A 13,029-nucleotide genomic window follows, 5' to 3' on the forward strand; every position below is an offset into this window, starting at 1 on the left:
TTAGAAATGGAGAACTCACTCTATGAAGTATGTAACAGTAAACCCTTCTCAGGATGGTATCAGTGACAGTTGGAAGCCATCATGCAATAAGGCTCTAACACAGACCATTAAGCAAAAATTGCTCTGTAAGCCACAATGCTGTTTTGGTTTAAAGATCTCTTGGTAACATAACTACTCTGTAAAATCACAGCAAAAAATCCAGACCTTTTAGAATTTTCTTGGGCATCTAGTGCCCAAATGAATTACTTTTGTTTTATAGGTAATATGTGAAACGAAGTAATAAACCTAAGACACTGAAATAAACATTTAAAAAAACCTCAACATGCTAATAATTTGGCCTATTTCATTGTTATTTCCAGAAGCGAAGAGGTCCAACAAAGTAAAACTTTTACTTAGGAAGTTCAATTTGTACCTAAAACAGAGAAGAAAATACAACATACTGGCTGATTTACTATAAACTTTAAGACATCCATAATTTCAAAAATACACTTTATCATTACAGTAACATACCAAACCAGAACACAGAACCTAATGATGGGCCTCAGATAACCAAATTTAACAAAGCTCTCAGGATTTAAGAAAAATGATGAATATCTCTTTTCCCAATATTTAAACAGCTGTCAAACTTACTTAGCTTATCAAAATTTATTCAGCTGAAATGAACTTGAATCAATGTCCAAAATGCAGATTATTCAGACTGACAAGGAATAATTAATTAGTAAGTTATCTCTTGTCAATCATGTTAGAGGAATAATGAAGTCTTCAAAATTAAAGTACCTATAAATACAAAGTGCTGTAGGGCGCCTGGGTGGCTCAGTTGGTTAAGCGACTGTCTTCGGCTCAGGTCATGATCCTGGAGTCCCTGGATTGAGTCTGCTTCTCCCTCTGACCCTCTTCCCTCTCATGCTCTCTATCTCTCATTCTCTCTCAAATAAATAAATAATCTTTAAAAAAAAAATAAAAAAAGTGCTGTAAAACTGTCTATAATGCTAACCCCCTTTGTTTTTTTTATCGTATCTACTTAATTGATCCAAGATACCACTAGTTATAACATATACCACTAGGAAAGAAAACTGCCAACTAAACTCTACCATGCCATCAATTCTTAGATGTTCTACCATTTCAAATGTTAACATGTGAAGAGTGTGCCTTTGAATCAAAGATCCACAGAGACACTAGAGATCTGTTCTCACAGCTGTATATGCAGGCTTGGGCACCTGCATGACTCTGCAAGTACTAATATTTAATTCATAATTAAATTCATATTTAATTCTCCTGGTCTCATATGATAGATACCTTTTCAAGGTATCTTCTAAGACTAGTTACTAAAAGTCTTGTTGATCCCTAGACTACGAAAACTCATGAACTTCCTGCCTTCTTTATGTGAGTTAAACACAGCAAGTGTTAAATAGGCAGCATTTCTTTCTTAATGGCATATTTAAAAACCGGTGCAACTTATAAACGATGGCATCTTGGATTCAATTAAAAAGCATATGCCCCCGTTCATCCTTTTCTGGTTCATTTTCTTCTCTGGTCCCCTAGACTCTAGTGTCCCCTAAATGTTACAGGTTCCTCCTACCCGTAATTCCAACTTATCTCATACGCAGCCTCTCAGCTGAGGGTAGAACTTTACTCCTAGCTTGGCAACAGATTTTGTTCTCAGGCTTCTTCCTACCTGCAACACCTAGCATGTCAAAGATGATGCTCAGAGCTGAGAGGATCAAGTTATGTACGGACTCAACCATAAAAAAATTGGATGGGATGGCTTAACAGAACTGGAACGAGAGTCACAAGAGATTTCAAGCCAAGATCCATTTGCATTCACCTAACTTTAGGTTAAACTCCTATTATAAGGATCTACCCTCAGGAAAAGAGAGAAAACAGAAAACAGAGAAAGCAGCACATGGAGAACTGTGCCAACTGCCCTGCTACCCACAGACAGCAGGGAAACACCAAATCCCTGTCCCACAAAGAGCAGCCAGTCTCGTGCAAATGGCCTGGAGGACAAGTGTTTTACTTCTAATCCCAACTAATGTAACGTATTTTAGAAAATGCAACTTTAACAATGTGCATATATGTATTTCTGAACTGTAATAATGTAGGCTTTAGGCAAAAAAAGTCTGCAAATATAATTTTTAAGTCTCATTATATTTTAGATCTAATTATATCACTGCACGATTTCCTATTTCAGATTCTGACAAAAAATGAAATATATGAGTAAAATCAGACGTAATTAAAATAATTAGAATTGGTTCATATTAATTATAACAAAATACTTCTTCAGAAAAATTCAACTGTTAAACAAAGGTTTACAACTGTATTCTTCGGAGGTAAGTTCAAGGATCTCATAAAATAATAAAGCATTTTCTGCCACACAATGAAGATTTAAATTAAGAAACATAATTTTAACTATTTTATATATCAGTACTCCATCCAAACTTTTGTAGGGGATGGTTTAGTTTATCTGCTTGGAAGAAAGTCTCAAAATCATTATATTTAATGATACTTTGATGACACTTTAATAGGTCCTATAAGCACAGACCAGAAACATCTAATTTCTCTTCTTACCCTCCCCTAACCTTTAGTTTAAAAAAAAAAAAAAAAATCACTGTTAAAAACGAAGGTTTTTAAATTTTTTATATATTCTTTAAAAACTAAGTTTAAATTAATAAACTTTTCAAATGACAATCCAGGATAGCATGTGACCGGACTCCTAGAGGTGATCATGGCAGTAATGAGGTTCATTTTAAGAGTTTGTGAAGTAAAATTAAATCAGATTCTAAGTTGGTGCTCCACGTCACCATGCTCTGAATATAATTCCTAAATAATTTACTTAAAGTAGCAGATCTGAACTTGACAAATCTCATTCATCTGATTTACAATGGACTCTTTCTAATGGGAACATATTAGAGATGTGGATTGCCTGAGACAAGGTATTCAGGGACCTTACAACACTATTAGTTTTTAGAATGCTGTAAGGTGGAATTATGCATGATATCATAATGGGCCTAACTACTTTTAAGTTATCCTTAAAAACTGTATTAAATTTGTTTCTAAATTCCATTAGACAGCAACAAATCAAGAACATGAATTTCAAAGTAAAAAACTACAGAGGACTTTATAAATACCTTGTCATTTAAAATTTAAATGAAATTTCACATACTAGTTCAATTCACTTTTGAGTATAGTAAATGTCCAAACTATAAATTCTGCTTATAAATTGACCTGTTAGAACTCTAAACACATTTCACATTGAAACACTTAGCGCATACACTGCCAAATCAGAGCATGAATCTTTAATGTAAGTAAAGTAACATACCTGTGTAATTAAAAATTGTATGTTGCAATGTGACCAATTAACAGATCAAACAAAATAGTAGTGTAAGTTTATCTTCAATGTGGGCTTGAGAAAAAGCAAGTATAACTGTTAGATGAAATTACATACACCATGAAGCCTCAAGTAACCCAACTGTCCAGTACAGGATGGCAGATACCCACAACTTGCTACCCTTCTACCTCTTTCTCACCAAGGACAGGGATTAAACAAACAAACAAAAAAGGGCTCCTACAACACTCCAATCTGAAAGTTTGAAACCCCAGAAAGCCAAGAAAGACTATGGACTTCAGCTTAAAGGTACCTTCTCTTCTTTTCGACTCAAATGTTCCAAATGATAGTGAATGACAAAAAAAAAAAAAAAAAGGGTAATAAACCAAAAGGACCAACAAGGGAAAGGAGACATAAGCAAATAAGAAAACAACAAATATTTTGAAGGCAAAAAGCAAACGGGAAAGTGGTAACTTAGCAGAATGGATGAAGTGATGACATGAGTGCTATGGAGTGGGCACACTGATGAGAACTTATACACTCCACAGAACCTCTAGAAGACTCAATACTGATAGGTGACAGATGCTGAAGAATGTGGGGGTAAGGCCCTGAGCTAAAAACTGGGATAGTGACAGAGTGTATAAAGAACACTCCCATGGACCAGGCCCAGAGAGGAACCCTATAAACTGGAATACTGGAGCAGAAGGATGGGAGGTGGTAGAAGAAAAGTTTCTAGAAAAAAAGGGGGAGGGAGGAAGATTCAAAAACTGTGAAACATTTAAGTGTTTGGAAAATTTACTGATGGGTGTTTGAAGAATTTGGAAAAAATGCACAATGCATACGTAAAGCAAATGAAAACACAAGGAAATTAGTAATTCCAGGAAAAATGAAAAGTTAGAAATGAAACATAACCTTGTATACTGCTTGGCTGGAGGGAATATATGTATATTCATAATAATAAACAATGAGTACTGATTTAACAAAAAATGTAATCATATAGGAAGGAGGACAGGGAGAGGTTACACAGAAATGGGGCCCAGGTGTTGGTGTCAGAGCCCTAGTCCTCAACTAGTGTAAAAGGAGAAGGCTATATAAAGGTAGAATAAGCACACTGTTCTGAATTGTCATAGTGAATACCACCTTCAAGGTGTAAAGTAGATGCTTAAAGGAGAGGCGGTAGGAGGGGCACTGCTCTTTCTCCTTCTAAGTCTGGGCACTATTAGATTAACTGAGAATTTATTACTTGGATGAAAACAAACCTTTAGTAAAGACTGAGGGATTTCCTGGTACATCCTCCAAGGGCATGAGAAAAGGTAAGAAAAGGTTAATTGTTCTTTATGACACCAAATTATACTTCCAAACATTTCTTTACTGTAGAGTCAGAGGTGAGGGCAACTAAACCTTCAGGTTACAGAGGATGTGTAAATGTGTGAGTGCATTAACTAACAAAAGAGAGACAAACTGCCCATATTGGAACTGACCCCTCAGTTTAAAATATGGAGCTTCTGGTAGCAATTTTAGAACAAAGTAATTCTGACCAGTGGTCCCACTGAGGACAAATAGAAAAGCTGGCGAAATATAATAAAAACACATCCTGCTCAAAGGCAGAGAAAGCTTACAAGAGGATAAGAATTAGCAGCTCGAGTTCAGGGAGAAGATGGGAATTCAGACAGATGAGCCTGTGGTTCATCTTTGAGTCATCTTAGTTCTTGATATTAGATTAAGGAAACTTCAGAATTCTTGGGACTCCGAGCAGTTGGCAGGAGAGAAAAACTGAAGATTAATATCCTTAAAGGGAGAAAAAAGGCAAAAGAAGGAAAGGCACCAGTAGCGTGGGGTCAGACAATCCCCCTAAGACAGGTCTTCAGCGGTATTTTGTCTGGGACAGTTTGCTTACTGGCCAGAGTTCTTGACAGAGGGGCATTTTGGTAATTTGTAACTACGTTGTTTAATGCAAACTTCTGAAAAGTAGGTTGTAGTCATCACTTGCAATTCTACACATTAAATCCACCTTCATTTTGTTCTAAAAAGAGTAAGGCAATTTTAACTCACTTTTCCAATTCCATTTTTCTTATCTGTGACTTATTGCTGCAATTGTTACATGGACCAAAATGGGCAGCATTAAGTGGGTGCCACTCAGGGATGACATTTGTAAAAGTGACCAGATTCTTCATATGTCTGCAAAAAAAAGAAGACATAACTTAAGTTCATTTACATCAATTTAAACCAATGCCTAAACCTTGGTTTGTTTATTCATACTTTCCTAATTCCCCCATGTAATAAATACGCCACTGTTCCTTCCAAACCATAGTAAAGCTCTCGGTGAAGCCTCTTCACCATAATTATGTATGTTTTTTAAGTTGTGAGATGAAGAAAATGTTCAAACCAGGATTTCTCAAGAGCAATACCACTGACATTTTGCACTGGGTAATTCTTTGCCATGAGGCATTCGTCCTGTGCACCGAGAATGTTTAGCATCATCCCTGGCCTCTACCCACTAGATGCCACTAACAGCTCCAAATGTACCAACCGTTAGCTCCAAACACTGCTAAATGTCCCCTGAGGTGCAAAACAGCCCCTACTTGGGAACCACTGTTTCCAAATGTATTAAGAGCTCACCCCTTACTTACAAAATTCACAATCTGGCTATCCATATTGACAACCAAAAACGAAAAAAGGCACTTCCAAATTATAATCAGGAATACACACAACTCAATTTTCTTCATCTTTAAAAAATTAGAATACCAGTTGTGAAATAATTTTGTTTTCACAGGTTACAGAAGTTCTAAATTTGCACTTTAGCCTACATACTTGACAGCAACAGACACCTAAAAAGATGGTATTTAAAAATATACACTAGGGGCGCCTGGGTGGCTCAGACGTTAAGCGTCTGCCTTCAGCTCAGGTCATGATCCCAGGGTCCTGGGATCGAGCCCCACATCCGGCTCCCTGCTCGGCAGGAAGCCTGCTTCTCCCTCTCCCACTCCCCCTGCTTGTGTTCCGTCTCTCAATATAGCTCTCTGTCAAATAAATAAAATCTTTAAGTAAATAAAGATGTACACTATATCTCAACTGGATTCACCTTAATAAAAATACCTTTCAAAGAGCAATTACCTAAAAGACACTAGTTTTTTTTTTTTGTAAACAATAACAAATACTGTTCAATCATAGGTGAGATAAGCAGAGGCTGTTACAAATATACCAGTTCTCAGGGAAGCTAACGTTTTAAAAGCAAAGCGGCATAAAGTTATCACTAAAATTGAATGACTTATTTCTACTGAATTCTTGCTTCTCACAGACGACTGCTGAGTGAAGGCTTCTGTATTTTAGGCTATAAAAAGGAGTCTGTCTCAGAAAATAAATGTTAATGCTCCACATGACAGCAAACATTTTTGAGCACTTACTATGTGCAAAAGCAGGGTGCTGTGCTAAGCACTCGTCTCCCAAACAACCCTAAATGGCAGGTACCATTCTGCTCCCCATCTTACAGATGAGGAAAGTGAAACACAGAGCCCGTATCAGATGATAAAGGATAGACCTGAGATTTGAATACAGGGAGTCTGACTCCAAAAACCATGTTTTTAAACTGTCTCCAAAATATACTTCGTAAAACAAGTAAAAGATCTTAAACTGGCCCTAAAAACAGCAGCACAAACCATGGGTTTGCTGGATATTCTCCCATCAGATTTAGTGGAAATGTTTTAAACTATGATCAATACTAAGATGTATATAATGAAATGCCACTTCATTTTAGCTTTTCCTCTATAACTACTTATTTTTAGAACAAAGGAATTAAAAAAAAAAACAAAACAGCAAACCCAAATGCCAGTGGCTTCTTTCCCTTGTACCCTCAGAGTTTTTTATATACACCTCCAAAATGCACAACATTTTGCATTCAAAGTAACTTAATGCATCCAACAGATCAAAAATAATTACTAAGTCACTGGCCCTCAATTATGTGTTTATATGTTACCTCCCTAACTAGTCTGAATTTGGCCAGAATAAAGATTATTTTTCTGTTAAGTTCCTGGCACATAAAATATACTCAATGAAAAGCTGTCAAACAACTCAGATGTGGATTTTGGAAAAGCTGTAATTAAGCTGATTTTAATCAACAAACTTGTTTATATTATTTAAAATCCAGGTGGTGATTTAAGGAGTATACCACAGTGAGCAAGAAAGTCCGAGGCTAGGGAACCTAAGCTTGAATTTTGTCACTTAGTAGTGTGTCACCTGGGGCCCTGCCTGCCTATTTAACCCCTTTCAAGGTTCACTTTCCACATTTGTCAAATGAGGAGAAAATCAGATTAATTTACATAAATCAGTGATAGAAGACCAGGAAATACTCGTTCTTATACTCATAGAAAATTATTTAAGTCCTAGATGAGAGTGAAATGCTTATTCTTACTCTGTTCTAATCCTTTTGAGTTAACTGGTGAAAATAAGTTTTCTGGTTCTGTTGCTTGTATTCCCTAGAACATTGTCTCAGACGTGACTCTCCTTGATTGACCCCTACATACCAAAAATCATCTCAATTTAGATAATGAATATCTAAGCAATAGTTTTCTCTCACATTTTTATTTAATGATTTTAAGAGACTCCAAATTTCCTAATTTGCTAGCAGGTAAGAAAAGAGGAAAGGATGGATCTCTATTATAGTGATTTGAATAAATGACCAACAGAACCAGTTTGGTAATCTTTTTAATTGCCAGCCAGCAACTTTCTGTGTGATGAAAACTTTCTGACTCCTCTTCCAAAATCTACTCTCTATTATGGGGTCAGTGTAAGGAAGCAAAAGAAATCCGCTGCTGCTTTCTTCTCCATGGTTCTTCCCAAGTCCCAATCTCAGGGCATAAAATGATAGTGTGTCAATCACGACCCCTCTAATCCTCACCTAAGGGCATCAGGGAAGTAGAAAGTAGGCTGAGACAGCTCACATGCAAGAGGAGTCTGGCGTGGCTGGTCTTTCATGGAGGAACGAGAGAGCCTAAGTTACTTCTCAGAACCACTGCCAGCCTCTGGGAGCCTCAAATCATAAAAACAAAACCAAGCAAAAACCCTAGCTGCTAACAGAGGAATAAACAAAACACGTATCATTTCAAGGAATTCTAAGAAGTATTCTTACTCAGCAGGGAATCCAGAGGGGGAGCTGTGAGTGGAATATACTACTCTTCCCATTTGTCTCCCCTTCCACTGAAGAACTTAAGAAAACTCCTACTAATTAACAATCCAGCAAACCATGGTTTTTTATTCTTCCAGTTTAAAAAAGCAAGCAAATTGTAGTTTGTGGAGCTCAGTTTTCCTTTTAATCTTAACGGTGGGGAGACTTCAAGATATGGTGGGAAATTTTACTGGGCACAGAAGGAACGAGGGAGAGAGCAGTACAAACGGAAACAAGTTTTATTCAAATTTTATTATTTGGAACCATTTTCAATAAAATACGTCCATTTTTAAAAAAGAGAAAAACTAACCTATTTTGATACTTGTGTCCACACTGTGAACATTCAAAGTTCCAAGAGAAAGAATAAATGAAGAGCTTTTCAATGAGCGGTTCCATTTTTAAGAGCAGAGGAAGTGCAAACACGGGGCTTTCCATATCACCTTCAAAAAGAAAAGGGAAAATTATTGCTCATAATTAACTGAAAAAAGTGAACAAAAATTATTAACTTACATTTTGCCAGTATATTCACAGTACGAATATATGTGAAAATACATGAATATAGGACAGAGTTAAGTTATTCACAGTTGGGCAAGGGGAAGTGTTTAAGAATCTTTTTTTTTCTCTTAGAGAGAGAGAGTGCATGCACATGGAGGGGAGGGGCAGAGGGAGAGGGAGAGAGGGACTCTCAAGCAGACTCCCCGCTTAGCACAGAGCCTAATGCAGGGCTTTATCACAACCCCGAGATCATGACCTGAGCTGAAATCAAGAGTCATATGCTTAATCAACTGAGCCACCCAGGCCAGGGGAAGTTTTTAAAGCATTTTTCTAAAAATGTCTATCATAGGAAAGATTTAATTACCACTTCAGTCCCTGTCTTTCATTTTTCTTGGTGGACACTTACGGAAATGTTTTAAGGACAAAAGACCCATACTATCTCCCTCATATCTTTTTTAACTTTTCTCTGGGGAAAAAAAAAAACCCTGTAACACCCCTAGGGTATAAAACAAAATTATAATATAGCATTATAAAAATTTTAATAAAGTATTATAAAAACAAAATAAAAATATATAAATAGTTCACCACAAATACTATTTGTGGCAATATATCCATTTTAACACTGTAGAACAATGTCAGAGGTGGACAAAACCATTAAAAAGCCATTTCTAGTCCAATTCTCTTGTTCTATGTGTGGAGAGAACATGACACACAGGGTTAAAGGGCCAGCCTCAAATCTCCCCACTCCTCATCCACCACTCTTCTTAAAATCTTTTAGTCTCATCTTTTAACAATTAAAATTAGGGGTGCCTGGGTGGCTCAGTTGGTTGAGCGTTGGCTCTTGATTTTGGTTCAGGTCACGATCTTGGGGTGTGAGACTGAGCCCCTTATTGGGCTCCGAGCTCAGCAGGGAGTCTGCTTGAGATCCTCTCACTCTCCCTCTGCCCCCCACATTGCTCTCTCTCTCAAATAAATAAATTTCTAAAAAAACCAATTAAAATTAAACTTCAATGACTTTAAGACTAGAAAAGATATGATTCCTGGTGTCATTAAAACAAAAACTGAATAGTGAATCCAGTCTTCCAGTTTTTGGGATCAACAGGCAAGTTAAACAGGAGAATTTACATTCTCCTCTTATACTTGTTCACCAATTGGAAGTTTCTTACCTTCCTGTCCTCAGGGGAGCTTAGATGCTGCCAAAGAATTGGAGTCCTTCCCTCCCCTGCCTCCCCGGGACAGTCTCACTTCCATGGTCCAGTTCTCCCCCTAGCCTGGAGCGACAGTAGCCTTGAACAAGGCCAGGAGGAGTCACCTTGGCACAACCCAAAGGCAGAGCAGGAGGTGTTACTGCCTAAACACGCTCTATAAATGCCAGTAGTTACAAAGGCTATTTTAACAGTCACCTTTGTGGTATAGTCCCACCACTACTTTTGTACAAAAATAAAAATCAAAATATTTTCTATAAATAGAAATAAATACAAATCAGTCTCCTAAACAGGAACACACATAGCATCACCCCGCATCTAAACAGTGCACAGTACAGCAGGAGTTTGTAACAGTTACTAGCATTTAAATCTCACTCTACTGTAATTAAATATTAACTGAAAAGTAAATAATTTATACTTCACAATGACAACATAGAATCTTCAGGTCTAAAAATACATAAAGTTCTCAATGAATCAAAGTATCATGAAAGAAAAAAAATATCAAAGAGCTCAAAACACACTGTTAAATAAGTTATAGGTGTATGGATTTTAGGGAATTTATATAGTTCCTAATTGATATTATTTTCCTTTGTTTACAAATTTTATGGGTATTAAGCATAAAGCATCCACTAGAGAACATATAATACCAATTAATTCCAATTTTTATAACCTTCTGCTGAAATCACTTAAATGGTTTCTTTGCCTCTAGTATCTTCACCCCAACGCCTATCCAACTACCTAGTTTGCATATTTCCCTAAAATACCATCATTTGCTATGACAGAAATCTTTCAGTGACTCTTTGCTGTCCAGTCAAGTTTTCTCTTCTGTTAATTGCTTGTTAATGTTTTCTGGCCACTTTTCTATCAGGCTGTCTTTTTTTTAAACTGATGTACAGAATTCTTCACAAGATAGCCAGGATATTACTGCTTTGTTCTCTATCTTTGCCCAGAGGTTTCAAACTTCAATGTGATCATATCTACCACTATTTTATATACCTTATTTAAAAAATTCTTCTGTTTTAAATATTCACCCATATTTTTTCCCTAAGTTCTATAATTCTGCCTTTCCATGTTTAGGTCTTTAAATAGGCTGAAGTTGGGGCGCCTGGGTGGCTCAGATGGCTAAGCGTCTGCCTTCGGCTCAGGTCATGATCCCAGGGTCCTGGGATCGAGCCCCACGTCGGGCTCCTGGCTCAGTGGGGAGCCTGCTTCTCCCTCTCCCTCTGCCTCTCTCCCTGCTCCTGCTCTCTCTCTGTATCTCTGTGTCTCAAATGAATAAATAAAATCTTTAAATAAATAAAAAATAAATAAATAAATAGGCTGAAGTTACTTCTGATTACAGTTTAGAGTAGGGATCCAATTTCCCCCGTCTCAGGAACCAGCTGTCCCAGCACCATTTGCTAGACAGTCTTTTTTTCCCCCCACTTACCTGCATCACCATCTCTGTCACACAGTATGACTTAAGCAAAAGGGGAGGGTTTTCATCTGGACTCTCTATTCTGTTCTACTGGTCTGTGCATCCTTACACTGGTACACATATCTCAAAGACTAAATTATTCTTAAAATTACATAAATAAGTACAAACAACAATATTAGCTTTTTCCTTTAAAAAATTAGACATTAGAGAGAAAAAAAAACTAAACTGAAGAGAGCAGTTACCTTTGTGGGGAGGTAAGGAAGAAGTGAATTAGAGTACAAAGGGGGCTTCACGTGTATTTGTAATATTTTATTTCTTAAACTGCAGGGAGGGGGAACAGAAAGGATGGTTTATAATGTTATTTTTTAAAAACAATAATCAAAATGATACAATGACTGATCTTAAAAACTTAACCAACACTCAGGGTCAGTAGAGATTCTATTTCTCTTTCTTTAGTACTTGAAAGTACACATTAACATTCAAAATAAAAACACACACATTGTAGGATTTTTAAAATGCTCTCCAAAGCAAAGATTAGATTTCACTAGTAAGATCTTAAGCTCCAACACAGCACCTATTACTGCTGAATGAGTAGTATGAACACAAACAAGAGAGGAATTCTATTGTATTAGAAGAGCTGTATGCTTGCCCAATTGCTATGATTGCACAAAATAATAATTTAAAAATTCCTTCTCTGTTACATAGAAAACCAGGCCCAAGGCAGCAGTGGAACAAGATGCAACCTTGTTCCAGATATAATTATCAGAGCTAAGAGGAGTGCTGATTCGGACTGGGGGAGAAACCACTCTTTAATTCAAATGGGAACTGGAGCAGGGACCCTGAATAAAACATCTCAGGTCACTCCAGGAGGGAAAGGACACCTGCAAAATGCACTACAGGAGCCCCTCAGTCTACACTCTGGTCATCTGACGGTAAAGCCTCCTTTGAAATGAGTATCCATCCAACAGAGATCAGTGGTTTGGGGTAAGAAGAGGGGCTGAAGGAGTCTGAAGAAAACTTTTAGGGTGACAGAACTATTCTCTATCTTGATTATGGTAATGGTTATACGCTGTATACACTTAAAAAGGGTTTCACTATTACAGAAATTATACTTTGTTAAAAAGGAAAAAAAAGAATATTTATCCCATCTGAGATCCTACCTGATGATAAATTAGAATAGTCCTTTAGACCTAAAGGAGACAATGCCAAAGATCTGGCATATGGAAATTCAGTTTATTATTTTAAGAACAGAGTAAACATGTATGCAGGAGTTCATGGAAAACAAAATAATAAAACTAGGGAACAGCACAGTGGGACAAAGATACTACCACGCAAAAAAGACACTGCTTCCAGATACTGTATCTGAGTCTGAGAAATAAATTTTCTGAGAGAAAAATTTGAAGGCATTGATATTTTACATAATTCA

The 13,029-nt window shown here is 36.9% G+C and overlaps 1 protein-coding gene across 4 annotated transcripts in view; it reads right to left on the reverse strand.

Moving 5' to 3' along the window:
• The window catches only part of USPL1 (ubiquitin specific peptidase like 1), a 34,047-nt gene that overhangs the window by 4,575 nt on the left and 16,443 nt on the right, over window positions 1–13,029 (reverse strand). For all 4 annotated transcript variants that reach the window (XM_025875098.2, XM_073894723.1, XM_025875096.2 and 1 more), the window contains 2 exons: window positions 8,797–8,926; window positions 5,378–5,503 (listed from right to left, as the gene is read on the reverse strand). In XM_025875098.2, coding sequence (XP_025730883.1) covers window positions 5,378–5,503; window positions 8,797–8,926 — 256 coding nt within the window. The remainder of the gene's footprint in view (window positions 1–5,377; window positions 5,504–8,796; window positions 8,927–13,029) is intronic.

This window comes from Callorhinus ursinus, unplaced genomic scaffold (assembly GCF_003265705.2).
Source record: "Callorhinus ursinus isolate GAN/ISIS: 27379988/994484 unplaced genomic scaffold, GSC_fseal_2.0 scaffold7, whole genome shotgun sequence".
Lineage (NCBI taxonomy): Eukaryota > Metazoa > Chordata > Mammalia > Carnivora > Otariidae > Callorhinus > Callorhinus ursinus.